General features: G+C 50.4%; 2 protein-coding genes across 2 annotated transcripts in view; both read left to right on the plus strand.

The window, feature by feature from the left end:
- The window catches only part of FADS3 (fatty acid desaturase 3), a 227,842-nt gene that overhangs the window by 135,952 nt on the left and 71,220 nt on the right, over window positions 1-20,670 (plus strand). The window lies entirely within an intron of this gene.
- On the plus strand, window positions 1,828-18,836 carry FADS1 (fatty acid desaturase 1). Its single transcript, XM_002821675.6, is given in 13 exon segments — window positions 1,828-1,881; window positions 1,883-2,239; window positions 5,164-5,274; window positions 5,850-6,047; window positions 7,464-7,565; window positions 7,660-7,788; window positions 11,827-11,887; window positions 13,469-13,545; window positions 14,464-14,561; window positions 14,772-14,868; window positions 15,120-15,199; window positions 15,306-15,431; window positions 15,770-18,836. Coding segments are annotated over 13 exon segments (1,527 nt in total). The 5' UTR covers window positions 1,828-1,842; the 3' UTR covers window positions 15,822-18,836.

Here is a 20,670-nt window from a genome sequence, read left to right on the forward strand (position 1 = left end):
GACCTGTCTTCTGTTATTTAATACCCATGAATTTCTTATATAGTTGTAATCAGTGAACCCATACTACTTGGGGTTCTGCTTATTTCATGGGGAAGGATTCTATATCTATCAATATAGTTCACATTCTGGCCATCTAAAATCATTCTTTAATTCTTCATTGTGTTAACAGATCCCAATAAGCTTGGCGATTTTCTTATTGTCAGGACTTGGGGTTATTTCCAGTTTTTGCTATTAAATTGGCTATTTCTGCATCTTTGCACAGTCTCCCCTACTTTACCAAGAGTGAAACTGCTTGATCAAAGAATAGAAAATGTTTTGTAGCTCTCATTAGACACTGCCAAGTTGTTGGGCAAGGTTTTTAAAAAAGGAATATTGGCTGTACAGAGGTGCAGCTGTGTGGACCATCATTCTTGAGCAGGGTCCAATAGTCTGGCATCTTACCTGGAAGTCAGGACATCTAAACTTCCCTATGGGAACTTGGTAAGTCCCTTCCCCATTTCGAACCTCAATTTTCTTACCTACAAAATGAAGAATTTGGATGGAATGAATTAAATCCTTTTCTACCAGAAATCTAGCCATATTTCACCTAGTCTATTCTGTATCACCCTCTCCTGACCCCTAGGTGCTCAGAATCTAGCTCAGTGCTTGGGACAATTATGTTTCCTTTCCCTTTAAAGTGCCCAAATACCAGTGTAATGAGAAATGTGGCAGAGCCTGGGAGTTCAGAGCACAGGCCAGGGTCAAATCTCAGCCCTCCACTTACAAGCTGTGTGACAAAATAACCTACCCCCGGCTCAGTTTCTTCACTGTAAATTAGGTTAATAGTTCCTACCTCATAGGGTTGTTAGGAGAATTAAATGAGTTAACGTTTGCAAAACGCTAAGAACAGTGCCCAGAACACAGTAAGTGCTTTATAAAGTGTTTGTTGAATAAATAAAATTTTGGACCTAAACTCTGGGTCTCTTCAGGACTGCAACAGCTTCGTAACTAGCAACCCCACTTTTAGATGCGTTCCCACTCCTCTAAAACCCAGAGATCTAAATGCCAAATCTCTCTGCTTAAAAAGTCTCCCAGGGCTCCCAGGCGCCTCCAGGCTAGAACAGAAAAACTTCAGCTTCAAGACCCAGGCTTTTCAGGTGAAACACCTAAGGGTCAAGAGATGCTAGGATCATCACTCAAGGATCCCAGTGAATTTTTCAAAATATAATAAAAATAAAAACAAAAACAGGCAAACAGGGTTCTAAAAATTGTGGGGCATTTTAAATGTTTCATTGAACAAATTAAAGCATTAACAGCCCTCCGCCAACCACCACCAAGCCCAAGAAACCGTAAATATGCTGTTCACAAGATAACTGCAACTTTCAAGGGCTCTCAGGCTGCTACTTTGGGCAGCACAATTGGCGGCACGACGTGGCGAGCAGGCAGTAGTTTCCATCCCTGGAGGGTCAGCGTCTGGAGACCCCGGCCAAGGCATCCACAGCCTAACGATGATGTCCGCGACCGCCCGGGCAGCCTCGTGCACGGAAAAGCCTCGGCCCCGGCCCCGACCCCGACCACCCTTCCTGCGGCCACCCCGCAGCCCTGGCCCCTCAGTCCATCCACTCCTGGAGCGCGGCCCCGCTGGCCCGGCCCCGCACCCAGGTCCTGCACCAGAACCGCTATTCCCACCGCGGCGCCCGCTGGGAGCCAACGCCGCGACGCCCGCCTGACGTCAGGAAGTCGAATCCGGCGGCGACGCCTTTAGGGAGCCCGCGAGGGGGCGCGTGTTGGACGCCCAGCTGTGAGTTGCCCAAGACCCGCCGGGGGGCGGGGTCTCGCTCCCCGCGCCACGAGGCTCGGCCAATGGGAACGCGCGCTGAGAGGTCCGCAGGTCTGCGCTGCGAGTTCCGGAGGTCCGCGCCGCGGTGCTGAAAACCCGGCGCGCAGGCGGCTGGCTCTGGGCGCGCGCCAGCAAACCCACTTCTGGAGCCCGCGGACCCCGAGCACGCGCCCGACAGCCCCTCCTGGGCCGGCGCGCGGCGTCGCCAGGCCAGCCATGGCCCCCGACCCGGTGGCCGCCGAGACGCCGGCTCAGGGACCTACCCCGCGCTACTTCACCTGGGACGAGGTGGCCCAGCGCTCAGGGTGCGAGGAGCGGTGGCTAGTGATCGACCGTAAGGTGTACAACATCAGCGAGTTCACCCGCCGGCATCCAGGGGGCTCCCGGGTCATCAGCCACTACGCCGGGCAGGATGCCACGGTGAGCGCAGCCAGGCGGGGGCACAGGAGAGGGCGGGACCGGAGGCTGAGTGCAGGGGAGACAGAGTTAAAGCACTCCGAGCCAAACACCGACTAATTCGGAGGAAAGCCCGGAGGTACCTGATCATACCTGTTGCCCGGTGATTGGGTGTCCTGCGAATGCGGGATGAAAAGGCGGGAGAGAGGCCTTGACAAGTGGAGTCTGGGGAGTGGGGATGGAGGCCAAAAACACGCACACACAAACAAAGGGCCCCGCCTCCCTGCCGTGCATTCCATCTGCAGCCCCGAGCCTCAGGTCTCCGGGCGGGGACAGGACCCCGAGCTGGGTAGGCTAGGAGGGAGGATAGCAAGGATGCAGGCCGCCTGGGGAGGGAGGGGGTCAGTGGCAAGAGGAGGGAGTCACATCCTGTCTCGATGGCTAGGAGAGGCAGCGCAGCCGCGTCTGGACCTAGGTGCCGGTCTCCACTCGCCAGCAGGAGCGGAGAGGGAGCAGGAAAGGAGCCCATTCTCGAGGATGGGGCTGAAACGGGAAGCTTGGGGAGACCGCTGCCTTGGGGACCCCTGCGTCATGTGAAGACTGGAGGACGCGGAAGGGACAGCACTGGCCGGGGAGGGCAAGCGGCCGCTGGCGTACATAAGGGATTGGGAATGGCATACACTTAGCGAGGACCCCCAGAGCTGTTCTCGAATCGCCGGGGAGGCCACTGAGCCGCAGTCCAGCGAGGTCTTCAGCTATTCCGCGGAGCGGACCGCTGTTTACGCTCTGGGGCGGTAGGCCCTTCGCGGGGTCCTGTCCCTTCTTCCCTTGGTCTCACTGCGGGGTCGGCGCGCGCCCCAGCCCTGGCCTGCTGCTTCTCTTTCTAGACCACAGCCCTCAGAGCTAAGGCCCCGGCGCCTCTCTGCTGGGTTGGAGTGCTGGGGACTCAGCCCTGGGGACTCGAAAGTCGGGGCGTTCGCTTCACCGCGTTTCCCCCTTGGCGGCCGGAATGGCGTCCCCTCCCCTTGCATCCCTCTCTGATCCCGTGCCCTGCAGCGTGACGCTCTCCACTGTGCCTATCCACTACCCTGGCGTCCCAGAGTGTGCCGCGGGTCACCAGGGTTCCCATAACGTCGCAGCAGAGCTTAGACGCTACGGGGCGAACACCCGCCCCACTCTCTGACGCGACCAGCCTAGGGGGGCGAGGCCAGAGCTTGCGCGGGTTAACCAGAGTGACCACTCCGGAGCCCTGACTGCGGCCAAGGACGCAGGCGTGGGCCGGCGCATGCGCAGACGAAACAGGCACCGACGCTGGGGCTTCCCGCAGTGTGATTTGGGGCCGGGGATGCCGCGGCGGGGAAGGCGATTGGTCCGGATGTGTGGTACCACCGGCCGCCGGCTCCGCCCCGGCCCCCGCCCCACACGCCGCATCACTTACAGGGCCCGGGGCTGCTGGACCTGCGGACGTGAATCTTATCGCCATGGACCTTACCTTGCACAACCCAAAGTAGCTGCTTTGGGGCAGGGGGTGGCCAGAGTGCTTAGGGAAATGTGGAGCCCTACCCAGAACAACGGTGGAGGGAAAGGGAAGAAACGCAGAAGTGCCCCAGTTCGGACGTAGGGAAGTCTTCCTCTTCGTGGTTTTTGGAGAACCCTAGCTAAGAGAGGAAAGGGACTTATTAAAAGACCCGCAAGAAGGGACGTAAGTCTCATAGCCCTGAGAGGTGAAGCCAGCTGGACTTGCTGGGTCAAGTGGGGACCTAGAGAACTTTTCTGTATCTAGAGGTTTGTAAAATGCACCAATCAGTGCTATGTAAAAACGCACCAATTGGCGCTCTGTAGCTAGCTAGCGGTTTGTAAAATGAGCCAATCAGTGCTCTGTAAAATGGACCAATCAGCAGGACGTGGGCAGGGACAACTAAGAATAAAAGCTGGCCACCCCAGCCAGCTGTGGTAACCCGCTCTAGCTCCCTTACAGGCTGTGGAAGCATTGTTCTTTTGCTTTTCACACTAAATTTTGCTGCTGCTCACTCTTTGGGGCTGCACCACCTTTAAGAGCTATAACACGGGGAAGGTCCACTGCTTCATTCTTGAAGTCAGTCAGACCACACCCACCGGAAGGAACCAACGCCCGACACAGCCCCACGCATCCCTCCTGTTCTCACCTATACTGAAATTCTTGGGCAAAAGCTGTCTGTGGACACACCCAGGGGAAAGGCCAGCCCAGGCAGGTATTTCTTAGTGGTCCCCCTCAGCCAATGCTTCCCATTCCTTGATGCATCCTTCTAACTAGAGCAGATGCTCGGTGATCTTAAACTGTGGACACCTGGGAGCACCCTCAAAAGCCAGCTGGGCCCAGGGAGATGGCCTGTGCTTCTGTGTCGGGAGTTGGTTCCTTCACGTGGGTTCGTGGTCTCGCTGACTTCAAGAATGAAGCCATAGACCTTCGTGGTGAGTGTTACAGCTCTTACAGGTGGCGTGGACCCAAAGAGTGAGCAGCAGCAAGATTTATTGTGAGGAGCAAAGAACAAAGCTTCCACAGCGTGGAAGGGTACCCGAGCAGGTTGCCGCTGCTGGATGTTGTGGGGGTGTGAGGGGGAGCAGCTTTTATTCCCTTATTTGTCCCTGCCCATGTCCTGCTGATTTGTCCATTTTATAGAGCACTGATTGGTCCATTTTACAGGGTGCTGATTGGTCCATTTTACCTCTAGCTAGCTAAAGAGTGCGGATTGGTGCATTTTACAAACCTCTAGCTACAGAAAAGTTCTCCAAGCCTGCACACGACCCAGGAAGTCCATCTGGCTTCACCTCTCACTTCAACTTCACCTCTGGCTTCACCTCTCACTTCAACAGCCTTCTGGCGGGCAGGAGGATGGCCTTTGGTGCGAACACTGCTGGAGTCCAGGGGGCTGGCTCCCTCACCTTTCATCTTCTCCCGGCACTTGCAGGATCCCTTTGTGGCCTTCCACATCAACAAGGGCCTTGTGAAGAAGTATATGAACTCTCTCCTGATTGGAGAACTGTCTCCAGAGCAGCCCAGCTTTGAGCCCACCAAGAATGTAAGACCCTGTGTTTGCTATGTGGCAACTATTGGTTGTTGAGGGGGACAGAGAGCGGGTGGAAGGAGCGTCTAGATGGGATCCCAGTCATAGTAATCATAGTCAGTAGTAGCTCTGGGGAGTCTTGAGGTCCCTGTTTGTCTTGCATAGTCATGAGGTCACAGGCCCAAGGGAGCATGGCTTTGCAACCTATGGCTCCCCCAAAGCTGCCACTACCATGGCTGCCATCATTGTTATCATCATTGTTATCATATGAGCACTTACTATGCACCAAGCATAAACTCATAACTCTTACACATTTACAGATGAGATAACAGGCTCATGGAGGTTAAGCAACACAGCCAAGGATCACACAGTTAGTAAATGGCAAAGCAAGGACTTAAGGCCGCTGAACTCTTAGGCACTATCCCATAGCACCTCCTCCTGTCATCCTCATTGTCGTAGCATCTTTGCCTAGGACTGTGGACTTCCCACAGCTACCTCAGTGGGAGGTCCTTGAGCCTGAGAGGGCCCTTGTCTCCAGTAGCGTTGGGATGCAGATGAGAAGAATAACAGCTCCTCTTCCTCTTCTGCAGAAAGAGCTGACAGATGAGTTCCGGGAGCTGCGGGCCACAGTGGAGCAGATGGGGCTCATGAAGGCCAACCATGTCTTCTTCCTGCTGTACCTGCTGCACATCTTGCTGCTGGATGGTGCAGCCTGGCTCACCCTTTGGGTCTTTGGGACGTCCTTTTTGCCCTTCCTCCTCTGTGCGGTGCTGCTCAGTGCAGTTCAGGTGAGAGCCTTTGGCTTGTCAAGGGCACAGCAATGCTCAGCATCCCTGGGGAAAGCTCCTTGGGTGTTTGAGGAAGGCCAAGAATACCTGCCCTCCAAGTAGGGCAGATCTGAAGGTATGCGGGAGAGTGAGTGCAGGAACATGCATTCCACTGTCTTGACCTGTCTGCTCTTTAGTCACATGGACATCTTCATTTCTCTCACTGCCTTTTTAGCTGCTTCTCCAAGGGTTCCCTTCTTCCTATGCTGTTTGTTCTCTGCCACAGCCCACCTGTGCCAGGAACCAAGTTTCTGGTTTCTTAGCAAAGCTTGGCTCCCTCCCCACCACTGACTGCCCAATATGTTAATAATAATTGAGCGCTAATTCTTGACTGTCAGGACCCATTTGGCAAGCCTTCTGCTCATGTTTGAGTCCTTTCTGTATTCTGGATGTCAGTCCATCATAAGTCATGAGCTTCAGGCTGGGCATGGTGGCTTATGCCTGTAATCCTAGCACTTTGGGAGGCCAAGGTGGCTGGATCACCTGAGATCAGTTCAAGACCAGCCTGGCCAACGTGGTGAAACCCCACCTCTACTAAAAATACAAAAAGGCTAGGCACAGTGGCTCACGCCTGTAATACCAGTACCTTGGGAGGCCAAGATGGGCAGATCATTTGAGGTGAGGAGTTCGAGACCACCTGGCCAACATGGTGAAACCCCGTCTCTATTAAAATACAACAATTAGCTGGGAGTGGTGGCGGGTGCCTGTAATCCCAGCTACATGGGAGGCTGAGGCGGGAGAATTGCTTGAACCTGGGAAGCGGAGGTTGCAGTGAGCCAAGATGGCACCATTGCACTCCAGCCTGGGCAACAGAGTGACACTGTCTCTCAAAACAGGCCAGGTGTGGTGGCTCACGCCTGTTATCCCAGCAGTTTGGGAGGCCAAGGTGGGCAGATCACCTGAGGTCAGGAGTTCGAGACCAGCCTGGCCAACATGGTGAAACCCCGACTCTTACTAAAAATACAAAAAAATCAGCCAGGCTTGGTGGCGGGCACCTGTAATCCCAGCTACTTGGGAGGCTGAGGCAGGAGAATTACTTGAACCCAGGAGGCGGAGGTTGCAATGATCTGAAACCGCACCATTGCACTCCAGCCTGGGCAACAAGAACAAAACTGTCTCAAAAAAAAAAAAAAAAAAAAAAAGTCATGAGCTTCGGAGCTGGCGAAACAAAAGAACAGAGAAGGGATGGTGATTTGCCCCAACTCACGTGTGAGTCAGTGGCAGAGGCAGAACTAGGACCCGTGTTTCCTGACTCCTGAGGTGCATCACAGGCCTTGGCAGATGAAGGAATTGGGAGAGGCTGAAGGAGGCATTGAGGTCAGTGAAGGCGACACTGGGGCTGGTGGGCTGCTCTCAGTGTTGACTCTTCTCACCTAGGCCCAGGCTGGCTGGCTGCAGCATGACTTTGGGCACCTGTCGGTCTTCAGCACCTCAAAGTGGAACCATCTGCTACATCATTTTGTGATTGGCCACCTGAAGGTCAGTGGGATGGGGAGGGGCTCTCTAAAACTCCAGGCAATGAAGGGCTGACTCGGGGGAAGCTTTTCATACTCGTGTCCCTGCTTTTCTGTAGGGGGCCCCCGCCAGTTGGTGGAACCACATGCACTTCCAGCACCATGCCAAGCCCAACTGCTTCCGCAAAGACCCAGATATCAACATGCATCCCTTCTTCTTTGCCTTGGGGAAGATCCTCTCTGTGGAGGTGCGTGGAGGTATCAGTGGAAAGGTCTTGGGGAATAGGAGGCAGCCAACATAGGGGAATTGGGGAAGATGCCCACGATGTTGTCAGTGTGGGCAAGACACTGGGGCTGGGCTGGCTGGGGCTTCTGCCATTTTGGAAGTTCTGGAAGGCAACAGGCAATAAATGGGGGCTGCCCAGGAGGGAATCACCATCCTCCCTAGAGAGTTCAGTCAGCAAACCATTACTGCATAAAAGGCACCTCATTTTGCAAAGGATCCAGCGGATGACCAGAAGGATCCAAATGATGAGATAGCCTATCCTTGAAGGTGCTGATGGCACCTCCTGGAGGTGCTTTTTTGACACTCTTGCCCCAGGCAAGCATTCCCCTTGCACTTTGTATTTCTCTCCCACACTTAGGTATCCTTCTTGTCACAGTCTTCTCTGTCCAGGGCTGGACTGTCTTACTCTTCTTTGATGTCCAATATCTGGAACATTCATTCACTGAGTACTTCTTCCCACCCTGCTGATCCCCAGCCTGACTTCCTGGGTGGTCAGCGTTGGGTTTGAGTTGTCATCTGAAGTTGTAAGCAGAAATAATGTAGCTGCTGAAGGAATAATGCCTGGGGGTGGAGATCTGGTGAGCTTTTAGTGAGCATTAGGCAATGGAAGGTTCTGAAAGGCCAGCAGAATTCTTTGAAAAGTTAATTTAAAGCCCTTTGTCCCAAGGCTGTAGGCTGCAGAGTTCTTCCAGGTCCACCTCCTCCACTTTGTGACATTTCAGCTTGCCAGGAATTAAATTGTCATTAAAACACATTTCAGTTCTAGGCATGAGTTCAAGGTAGCCTGGCTCTCCTCTCGCCCCTGGCCATGAGAACTTTGAAAGAGCTTTGGCAGCACTGGCTGGCCTGGCATGAGGAGCTCATAGCTTGAAGCTCATGCCCCACCTGTCCATAATGTTCTTATTTTCCCATCATGAGCATGGACTTGGGTTTGTTACATGTCCGATACCATTATGGTCAGTACTACGCAGATGATGAAGCAGCCCTGTCCCCCGTCTGACTCCCGTGGCTGCTTCAAGGGCAGTGTGATTATTTGCTGGGCAGTGGCATGGGGCTTGTACATTTCTACTGTCACTACAGAGGGTTTAAAAAAAAGACATGGGCAGGTTAAGTGGAAGGGAACAGTCTCACACCACTACCTTTATTGCTTCTTGGTACTTGGGTTTTCAGGAAATTCCTATCAGCAGACATCAAAAATAGAGAATGAAGGGACGCAGTTGGCATGTGCCTGTGGTCCCAGCTACTTGGGAGGCTGAGGTGGGAGCATCGCTTGAGCCCAGGAGGTGAAGGCTGCAGTGAGTATGATCACACCACTGCACTCCAGCCTGGGTAACAGCGCAACTCTGTGTGTAAAAATAATAATTTTTTAAAAAGATTAAAACCAAAAAAAAATTGTAAACAGAGCTCAACGTAACTTAAAGATTAAAAACAGTAAAATATGACAGAAACTGAGAGGTAGTCATGATCAGATATGGCCTCCTTCAGGTGCCAACATCTGAACTGAGACCTGAATGATGAAAAGGGTCAGCACTGCAAAAATTCAGGGAAGGAATATTTGGAACAGAGAGAACAGTCAAGTACAGAGGCTCCTGGATGTTCAGGGACAGTAAGCAATGAGAGAATGAGAAGACCAGAAAACTAGGGAGGGGCCGGATCATGTAGGGCCTTAGAAAGCCATGGTAAGGGTGTGGTAAGAAGTTTGGGTTTTATTCCAATAGCAATGGGGAGTCACAGGAGGGTTTCTGGTAGGTACAGCAATCTGCTTTGCACTTTAAAAGGCTTGCTTTGGCTGGAGGTGGACAGGATGAATTATAGAGGGTAGGTATAATCACAGATATAACCTCAGTGAGGAGGCTGGAGCGAGTCCAGACCAGACCACGGAGGAGCAGGTGAAGCCAATGGATTTGGCATATGTTTTGGAGGCAGTGTAAACAATGCTTGCTGAGGACCTGGATGTGGTGGTGAGAATCACCCCATCTCGAGCAACATTAACTGAGGGAAAAATTGAAAAAGGGGCGCCCTTGCTTGGTGGCCTCCTATTGTGGAACTGTTATGGAAAGGAGCCCCATCCATTACTTCCTCCTTGAATGGCAAATGCCTTTATGATCCCTATAACTTGTCCCATTATCTTAGACCCTTGGTGGTCAGAAGGGTTCTATTTAGGGCAGTATCCCCTGCCCCTCCTTGTCCTCCAGGAATTTTGAGAGGCACTGACGTGGATGTCATGGGGTCAGCACAGGCATCAACATCCCCAGAGGGATGGAACCAAGCAGCCTATTGCTCAGGCATTCACTAACAGGCAGCCCATCCTCAGCCTCATAGCTGGCAGGGGAGAAGAAAGGCTATTTTGGGTCCCAAATTTTTTTTTTTTTTTTTTTTTTTTTTTTTGAGACAGAGTCTCACTCTGTCGCCCAGGCTGGAGTGCAATGGTGCGGTCTCAGCTCACTACAACCTCTGCCTCCCGAGTTCAAGAGATTCTCCTGCTTCGGCCTCCTGAGTAGCTGGGACTACAGGTGCGTGCCACCAAGCCTGGCTAATTTTTGTGTTTTTAGTAGAGACGTGGTTTTGCCATGTTGCCCAGGCTGGTCTCGAACTCCTGGGCTCATGCAATCCGCCTACCTCAGCCTCCCAAAGTGCTGGGATTACAGGCGTGAGCCACTGCACCCGGTCTCTGTTTACAAATTTATCACCAGCTTCATCCCCTAAGGTTATACGCTCCATGAGGGTGGGAAGTCTGTATTGTTCACCTCTGTATCCTGAGCATCTAGAACATAGCCTGGCACACAGTAGGTGCTGAAGAACTTGAATCTGTTAATGTAGAAAGGATGTTTCATCTAGCTGAAGTGCCTTGTACAGAATAAGCTCTCAATAAATGAACTGTGGACACATGGAAGGGTGAGCTAGAGCTCTGCTCAGGGGTTGAGTGCTCCTCTTGTGCCCTTGTGGTTGTCTGGTTACCTGAACTAATTGGAGTGCGATGCAGACATAGTCATGGAGTGAGACAGCAGAACTTTGCTGTCTTGTTTGTGAGCCCACACCAGGGGTTCTAGACTGGCTGGTTGACATGGTGGCCCCAGCCTGTCTCTTCAGCAGCTCGGCTTATACAAAATAACTACCACCTACTGGGGAAAACTGCTGGAAACTTCAGATTGCCAAAATGTTCTTGGTGTCTTTTCCAGAAATTGACAAACTCGAATTAGCCTTCAGGGGATTTGATAAAGCTCATGTTTAAGTCAAGAGACCAAAAGATTTTGATGGGGAGAATTAGGGGCTGGATATAGAGGGAATACTTAACCTGTATAGGGGCAGATATGGTTGTCCATGGAGATTCTGATGTGAAAAAGTACGATGGCGGCTGGGCGCAGTGCCTCACACCTATAATCCCAGCACTTTGGGAGGCCGAGGTGGGCGGATCACCTGAGGTTGGGAGTTCAAGACCAGCCTGAACAACATGGAGAAACCCCATCTCTACTAAAAATGCAAAATTAGCTGGGCGTGGCAGCACATGCCTGTAATCCTAGCTACTCAGGAGGCTGAGGCAGGACAATCGCTTGAACCCAGGGAGGCGGAAGTTGTGGTGAGCCGAGATTGTGCCATTGCACTCCAGCCTGGGCAACAAGAGCGAGACTCCGTCTAAAAAATAAACAAATAAAAAAGTACGATGGGAGAAAGGGGAAAGGGCAGTGGGGCCCGGAAACCTCATGACAAAGAGAATGAACACAAGATGGCCTGTGGTCCTGTAGACTCTGTGCTGTGCACATCCCTCATGTGAGCATGGGCCATCCAGCTGCAGGCCATGGTGTGACACGCTCTGCAGATTACAGCCTAGGGCTTCATGTTCCATGTGCTGGAGGTAAGGCTGGGCCTCTTGGAGCTTTCCAATGGCACCAACAAGCTGTCAGCCCTGGAGGAGGCCTAAACCTCCAAGCAGGGAAAGGTCAAGTCACAGAGGGAGGAGTCACTGGTCTCTGAATGCTCATGTGTTTGCTTTTCTTCACAGCTTGGGAAACAGAAGAAAAAATACATGCCGTACAACCACCAGCACAAATACTTCTTCCTAAGTGAGTGTCCCCATCCAACACAGGGGAGCTGCCTCAGGAGGGAATGCTGAGGGAATGAGGAGGATGTGGCTCTCCAAGGGATTATGGTATTTTAAGGAAAGGGGCTAGAGGAAGTACCCCACCCCCACCCCCAGTTACTCCCTGCATGAGAGCAGTTTGCCATCTCAGCTGAGCGAATTGAAGTTAGGCTGATGATTGGTTGAAGGCAAACTAATTCTTCCCATCCAACCCCAGTTTCCATTGGGAAGCTGGGTGTTGGGGTGTAGAGGGGCCTCTTGCTTTATCCTCAACCTTATCTTAAAACTTTGTCAAGATGGGCCAAGGTAACCTGGTAGAGCCCAGTCCAACCCCCAGAGGAACAAAGGTACAGATAGTTCTGGAAGGATGGGTCCTGAGGAGAGAATGGAAGAGCTGTTAGAACTGAGAAGATCTTTCTGATGACTGCCACATATTCCCAGCTTTAAAAGTCTGTCCCAGCTACTAAGGAAACTGAGGTGGGAGCATCCTTTGAGCCCAGGAGTTTGAGGCTGCAGTAAGCTCTGATTGTGCCACTGCACTCCAGCCTGGGCAATGGAGTGAGATCTTGTTTCTTAAAACAACAACAACTCTGCTCCATAATGCCTAAAATGAGCTTTAAACACCTTTAAATTTTCAAATTTTTTAAAGAAGGAAGGGAAGGAGTCCACTAATCTTATTTTAGTTTGAAGGAATTCATCCTAACTGCCTATCACCAACTATCACTAATAGAGAAAGGCGATGGGGCAGACGGGTAGAGCAGAGACCTCTGGAAGAAATAGTTTTAAAATCCATGGCACATCAAGATGGAGGAGCCATGGGTGAGCATTGTCATGCTAGGAGTTATGGGTAGCATCAGGTGCCACAGAGAAGGGCTACAGAAAAGGAAATGAGGCAGCATATAGAATGCAACACTACTTCAACTCCCAGTTTTCTTTCAAGAGAGGCCCCTCTGTTCCGTCCCCCAGCTGACCTCCAGGGCTTCAGATTGGGGTAGCACAAGCCCATCTCCCTAGTTTAAGGAAGTGAGCTTCACAGCCTGTGAAGGATCCACAGGGTCCCTCCTAACACACACACATTTTCCTGCTCCTGCCCCTTCACCTGCATGGTGGAGCTGCCAGGAACAAAGGGCAGCTGACTGTAAGGACAGGGCTGTGGCCAAGGTAAGTAAGAGAGTATTAGCACCCTTTTAAAAGTGTGGGATCCATGGAGTGTGTATGTAGAAAAGAGAAGAAAAATGAAAAATAATAAAGGTGTGGGAGCAGAGCAAGTCCCATGCGTGGGGCCTGAGTTCCCAAGCGCCTGTCACTGAAGAGTGCCACTCACACCCCTTACCTTCCCTGGCATCCTCTTGGGAGTTTTTGCCTTCCCCAGACTTGGATTTATGCCCACCTTCAGTGCCTGCTGGTTCCAGTGGATTGCAGAGCACTCAAGCAGCTGGAGGGGAGACAGAAGGGATGGTTGGAAGAGGCAGCCCCCTGCTAGAGGCCATCTCTCCAACATCAACTGGCCCTTTCATGACCTTCCTGTGCTCATGCCTCCTCTTTGTCTCGGTTTCCTCCCCAGTTGGGCCCCCAGCCTTGCTGCCTCTCTACTTCCAGTGGTATATTTTCTATTTTGTTATCCAGCGAAAGAAGTGGGTGGTGAGTATCCATGGCCCAAGAAGCCCACATCCTTGTCTCCAGCACCCAGAGTGGGGGATAGGGGTTCCCCAGGGGAAACTTGAGACTGACTCCAGGCCTAATTTAGAACAAAATAATAGAACCAGACACAGATCCTCCTTATCTCTAAGTGGGACGAAATGATTTGAGCTTAGCAGGCAGCCTGATTCCCAATGTGTAATTTCATGTGGTCAGTGTCTCCAGAGGTTCTTGTACTGGGCATAATGCCGGGGGGCTGAGTTGGGAATGGAGAAGATGAATGAGAGACAATACCTACTTTCAAGGAAACTTCTGATGAAGCAGAATGTGGTTGTTAATCAGAAAAGAGGTACAGGCAATAGGTTCTAGGGACTCCAAAAGGGGCCTGACTGCACCTGGCTTTGTGAAGTCACTTTTCTAGCTGGCCTTGAGGCTGGGCAGGGTTTCTGACAGGCAGAGGTGGAGCAGGGGGGATGAACTCCGAGCAGAGAAGCTGGAAATGAGGGGTAAGTTTGACCACCGGACATATTGTGGAGGACTAGTGTCAGGGGAAGAGTATGGTGTTTGGTTCAGTCATGAGAGATTTGAACAGGGCACTGGCATGGACTGAGCCATGGTCCTGGCAGATGCATTTGGTGGCATGCTGAAGGATTTAGATTGGCTGGGAAGAGCTAGAGGCAAGGAGACCTTGTAGGCCTTAGTACTTTTGAAGGGGACATGCAAGAAGGGCTGGGGGGTGCCAATGGGAATGGAAGAAAGGAGCAGTGGCACTAGATATTGCAGGATTGGACCCCTGAGAAGCTGAAGATGACTTGAGTCTGGATACCCAGGAGAATGGCTGCACCATACAAAGAAAGAGCTGCTGAGAGGAAGAGGAAGAGTTGTTCGTGACTGTTAAGCTCACTGCTTTTCTCACTATAGGACTTGGCCTGGATGATTACCTTCTACGTCCGCTTCTTCCTCGCTTATGTGCCACTATTGGGGCTGAAAGCCTTCCTGGGCCTTTTCTTCATAGTCAGGTAGTATTTGGTGGGGGCGGATAGGGACTGGTGAAGGAAATGTTGGGGAGTGACCAGTCTGGTCTAGGGGCCGTGCTGGGGCTTTGGGTAACAGTGGGTGTTTCAGGAGTTGGCTTGGGAAAGTAGACAGGCTGAAGCAGTTATCTGAAGGGGAAATCAGAATTCTGGGCTCTGTGTGTACTGTTTTTGTCTGTGTAACATATCCAACAGGTTCCTGGAAAGCAACTGGTTTGTGTGGGTGACACAGATGAACCATATCCCCATGCACATTGATCACGACCGGAACATGGACTGGGTTTCCACCCAGGTAAGGGACAGTCACTCAGAAGACTGGAGCATAACACAACTATTGAAAAGGGTGGGTAGGTGAAAATAGCAAAAACGAAAAGTCCCCCAAACAGCATTTCCTCATTAGCCTGAGGCTCCTGTTCTGCTACCATGTGAAGGGAGTGACCAAGACAGTCTCATGTCCCTTCCTCAGCCAGCTTTACCTGGAGAATGCTGGGCTGGCCTTTCCATCTGATACTCAACATGCTCTCCCCTGACCTTTTCCTCCAGCTCCAGGCCACATGCAATGTCCACAAGTCTGCCTTCAATGACTGGTTCAGTGGACACCTCAACTTCCAGATTGAGCACCAGTGAGTAGGGAGCCTGGGGAAGCAGGGTCCTGGGGAGGGTGTAAGTGTTGGGTACAGGTGGGAGCAGAGAAGCAGGAACCACTGACTCCCTCCGTTCTCCCTAAAGTCTTTTTCCCACGATGCCTCGACACAATTACCACAAAGTGGCTCCCCTGGTGCAGTCCTTGTGTGCCAAGCATGGCATAGAGTACCAGTCCAAGCCCCTGCTGTCAGCCTTCGCCGACATCATCCAGTGAGTATCTGAGACCAGGAAGATGGCTAGTAGGGAGAGAAGAGGGCAGGGCAATGGAAATGATGACATGTAGGGTGGGGAGTGAACAGAAGGTGTTCCCAGTCATGTGGGATGGAGTTCACCATGGCAAAGGCAGGATTCTTTATTGGACCTGTGGCCAGGTCAGGCCTTTGCCCTCATTGGGGTTCCCCTCAGTACCATGGCCCAAGCTAGCTTTCTGTAAAGTAGAGGGGAGGAAAGCCTCCAGATGGAAGAAGGCCTTAACCTCACTCCTCCATCTCTGGTGGGTTCAGCTCTGCTTGTCTCCCTCACTGTCTGCCCCCGTTTTGTCCCTGCAGCTCACTAAAGGAGTCAGGGCAGCTCTGGCTAGATGCCTATCTTCACCAATAACAACAGCCACCCTGCCCAGTCTGGAAGAAGAGGAGGAAGACTCTGGAGCCAAAGCAGAGGGGAGTTTGAGGGACAATGCCACTATAGTTTAATACTCAGAGGGGGGTGGGTTTGGGGACATAAAGGCTCTGACTCAAACTCCTCCCTTTTATCTTCTAGCCACAGTTCTAAGGCCCAAAGTGGGGGGGGGGGGGGTGGACACAGAAGTCCCTAGGAGGGAAGGAGCTGTTGGGGCAGGGGTATAAATTATTTCCTTTTTCTAGTTTGGCACATGCAGGTAGTTGGTGAACAGAGAGAACCAGGAGGGTAACAGAAGAGGAGGGACCTACTGAACCCAGAGTCAGGAAGAGATTTAACACTAAAATTCCACTCATGCCGGGCGTGGTGGCTCACACCTGTAATCCCAGCACTTTGGGAGGCCGAGGCAGGCAGATCACGAGGTCAGGAGTTCGAGACCAGCCTGACCAACATAGTGAAACCCCGTCTCTACTAAAAATAGAAAAATTAGCCGGGCCTGGTGGCGCGTGCCTGTAATCCCAGCTACCCAGGAGGCTGAGGCAGGAGAATCGCTTGAACCGGGGAGGTGGAGGTTGCAGTGAGCTGAGATCACGCCATTGTACTCCAGCCTGGGTGATAGAGCAAGACTCCATTTAAAAAAAAAAAAAAAATCCACTCATATAAAGGGTGAGCTCAGCTCACTGGTCCGCTTCTCAGTGCCTTCTCCATCCTCATTTGCAAACCTCAGAGGGATAAAGCAGTTGAACCTGATGAGCAAGAATTATAACAGCAAGGAAACATTAATGCTTAGAATTCTGAGATCCAGCACAACTCAAGTCTGTGGGAGCTCAGCTCACTGCCCAGGGATAGGTATGACCTATGTCTGCCTTAGGCTGCTGGGAGATGCCATTCTCCAGTTTCAGAAGCAGGCAGGGCAAAGGTCAAGACTGTGGTATTGGGGTCTTTTGGCTCTGAAGGATCCTGGAACCACTGATTTTGGTTTATTCCCTCCAGGGTCTAAAGAGAACAAGAGGTGCTAGCTCTTACCAAAACAGATGGTAGAGAGAGTTGCTGGCTATTTAAAAAGCTCTTTCATCTTTTAATTCACCTCTTCTTTTCACCTCTTTAACCACTCCTCAGGAACAGAACACTTCTAAGACTGGAGGTCTACTTTTAGCTCCATAAGCAAGTGAGCAGATGGGACAAGTTAGTCTTTTCTCCCTAGAAACAAAGGGGATGCCTAGTGGTTTCCCTTTGCTTCCCAACCTAAAATTTCAAGTTTAATAAAATAGCAGTTAGCAGAAGTGACCAAATTGGGAGATAATTATCAGTCATGAGGAAAGACACAGATTTCGGTCATAAAGAATGTAAGGGCTATAAGCAGAAACTTTCTGTAACTTAAATGATGTTATAGAATTATTTTTGAGCAGGAGCAGAAAGATTAAATATGATCACTTCATACTTCTAAATCAGAAATAGGAAGATTAAAACCACAGAACAGTTTGTGATTGCTATTGCTGTAGCTAGGTATCTTACTCTGTCCATTCTTGTTCAAGTATCTAACTCTTCTGGAAACCAAATAGGCTTTAGAAGAGATTATCCTAAATTCCTATCAGTGTAATACTAAAATGTAACTTTTTAATCATCTGGTTTTTAAAAGATAAACAGTTTAGCCCATCTCTCCAGAGAGCAAACATAGGAATATGCCTCAGGAACCTCCTAGGGCTTATCATCAGCCCTCACACCAGCTTCCCCCTCCAACTCACAGCCTTTGCTTCCAGGTGGCGGGATTACTACTTTGCCTCTTCAGCAGCATCTACTCTAGGCATATTGATCATTTTGGACACTGGGAGAAGAGAACCTCAAACTAGGAGGAAAAGATAGAGCCTCCACTTAGTTTTGGGAGGGGATGGCAGACAGTCAAGGAGATGAGCATCCTAAGGCATGTTGGGATAGGGTCAGATGCGCCACCCATGGAGAGGTTTGTCAACACAGAGACATGGAAGGTTAGAGGTTTGTCAACACAAAGACACAGGAAGAATGGGCTGCAGAAGATTTAGATGTTTTCCATTTGGGCACATTTTACTTAGCTGGAGAACTTGGCAAAAAGACATGGAAGGTTAGGTTTGTCAACACAAAGACATGGAAGATTAGAGGTTTGTCAACACAAAGACACAGGAAGAATGGGCTGCGGAAGATTTAGATGTTTTCCATTTGGGCACATTTTACTTACCTGGAGAACTTGGTTTAAAACAGTCTGGGTAGGAAAATTAGAAGCAAGCTGGGTGCAGTGGCTCATGCCTGGAATCCCAACACTTTTGGGAGGTCCAGGCAGGAGGATCAACTTGGGCCCAGGAGGTCAAGCCTGCAGTGAGCTGAGATCACACCACTGCACCCTAGCCTGGGGTGATAGAACAAGACCCTGTCTCAAAAAAAAAAAAACAAAAACTTAGAAGCAGAATTGAGGAGATGTACCTCCATTGGCTTCCTCACTCCAATAGGTGCTGATCCTTCCTATTCCTATTCTTTGCCACCTAAGTTTTGGGTGTGGTGTCACCAGCCTGTTTAGCCAAGTAGCTTTGGGCATAGGCTACCCAATCTGAGCAAACACCAGTGAGGCTCTATTGAGCCAAGACCAGGTCCTCAAAGCACCTGAACCACTGTGGCCTTCTCAGCCTATAGCAGTGTGGTCTCTTACATGGCTACAAAGGGACACACAGTGACAAAAGGCTCAGGATGTTACAATGGTAAAATGAGTGATCTCAAATCCACTGACAGATGTAAAATAGGCTTAGAGAGGAAAAGCTGCCTCTGGTCAAGTAGACCATGGCAGAATGAATTCCAACTCACTTTTTTACAACTCCAACTTCTATTGTTTGTCTTTGTTACTTTCATTTTTTTACAACCTGGCCAGAGGCATTTTTTTAATCAGGCCCAATATCAGTATCCTTTCTGTGTGTGCCAATTTTGTTATCACATCCCTATGAAGTTGAAAAATAAAGTTAATTTTGACCAAAAGACTTCATTTGTAACCCATGATGTTCATCTGTGTGTGCACAGGATTCCTGAGTGCCTCTGCTACGAGTTACTGTTCACCTCTCTGTGCTCTTAACTTCTTGAATCACTAGACTCCCCTTTGTATTGGACGGAGGAAGAAACATCAGGACCCTCCAGAAAACACCAAGGCAAGGGTGGAGTGTGGCAAGGAAGAGCAAGGCAAAGTCCTTCTGATGACTCCCGTGTTCAAATGTGAGATTGTCAGTAATCTCACCAAGTTTCACATGTATCACTTCTCCTATTCATGAGGCAATGCCCTTGCCCTTTTGTCCTTCAGCTCTCCATTCTGAATTATTTTCTCTTTATTTTTACTTACTTGTTTTGAGACAAGGTCTGGCTCTATGGCCCAGGCTGGAGTGCAGTGGTGCTGCCATCTTAGTTCACTGCATTCTCTGCCTCCTGGCCTCAAGCCATCTTCCCATCTCAGGTTAATTTTTTTTTTTTTTTTTTTTCTTGAGACCAGAGTTTCACTCTTGTTGCCCAGGCTGGAGTGTAATGGCGTGATCTCAGCTGATTGCAACCTCTGCCTCCTGGGTCCAAGCAATTCTACTTCAGCCTCCCGGGTAGCTGGGATTACAAGCATGCACCACCACGCCCAGCTAATTTTTTATTTTTAGTAGAGACAGGGTTTCACCATGGTGGCCAGGCTTGTCTTGAACTCCTGACCTCAGGTGATCCACCCGCCTCGGCCTCCCAAAGTGTTGGGATTACAGGTGTGAGCCACTGCGCCTGGCCTCTCTTTACTTTTAAACTCATTTCTAGTTTCCAAATAGTCTCCCTAAGTCCTATCTGCCTAAATCTTTCTCTGCAAGTGTGATCCCTCAGAGCTTGACTGCAGAGCAATGCCTCTTAACCATCCAACTAGAACAGCTCTCCTGAGCAAAAACATTTGTAGGCATCATTAATCTTCCCTGCAGTGTGCACACAGAAAGTTAGATTAACAAAATTCTATAGGAGACAAACTTACCTTCAAAAGACAAAAGAAAACCGCTACATTCTTGACCACCACAGGGTATAAGCCCTTAATTATGAAGAGCTACTGCACTGAGGCAATAACTCCTAAGAAATCTTAACATTTCACCAGGCAAGGTGGCTCATCCTGTAATCCCAGCACTGGGAGAGAACGGCACACGTAATCCTAGCCTTTAGGAGGCCGAGGCGGGAGGATTACTTGAGCCCAGGAGTTCAAGACCAGCCTGGGCGACAGTGAGATCCCATCTTTACAAAAAATTGAAAAATTATCCAGGCATGGTGGCCTGTGCCTGTAATCCCAGCTGCCTGGGAGGCTGAGGTGGGAGAATCACTTGAGCCCAGGAGGCTGAGGCTGCATTGAGCCAAGATCGCACTACTGAACTCCAGCCTGGGTGACAGAGCAAGAGACTCTGTCTCAGAAAAAAAAAAAAAAAAAAGAAATCTTACCGTCTTTAGTTCCTATCACCATTACTGCAGATTTAGAAGCAATCTACCTGAATCAGAAAACAGAGCTCAAATAAGTTGTGTGGCTTGGTATAATCTGGGAAAATCGGTTTCAAAAGTTACCTGCCCTTGGGATAGAACTTTTTGTCAACACCAGTTTTCAAAAAGTACCCTAGTTATGAGGCCGTTGCTGGGTAAACTTTATCCCATTCCAGCTTCAACCAGAGGAACCTGTACATCCTAGTTTCACATAAGATTACACTTGAAGAATAGGTTTCTCCATTAAAAGACTTGAAAACTACTGGTCTTCAGGCTCCCTACCTGTTTAATCTGTCAAGACATTGCCAGCTTAAATTTCGGACAGTTACATAAGTGTCCC

The sequence above is a fragment of the Pongo abelii genome, chromosome 9 (genome assembly GCF_028885655.2).
Source record: "Pongo abelii isolate AG06213 chromosome 9, NHGRI_mPonAbe1-v2.0_pri, whole genome shotgun sequence".
In the NCBI taxonomy this organism is placed as follows: domain Eukaryota; kingdom Metazoa; phylum Chordata; class Mammalia; order Primates; family Hominidae; genus Pongo; species Pongo abelii.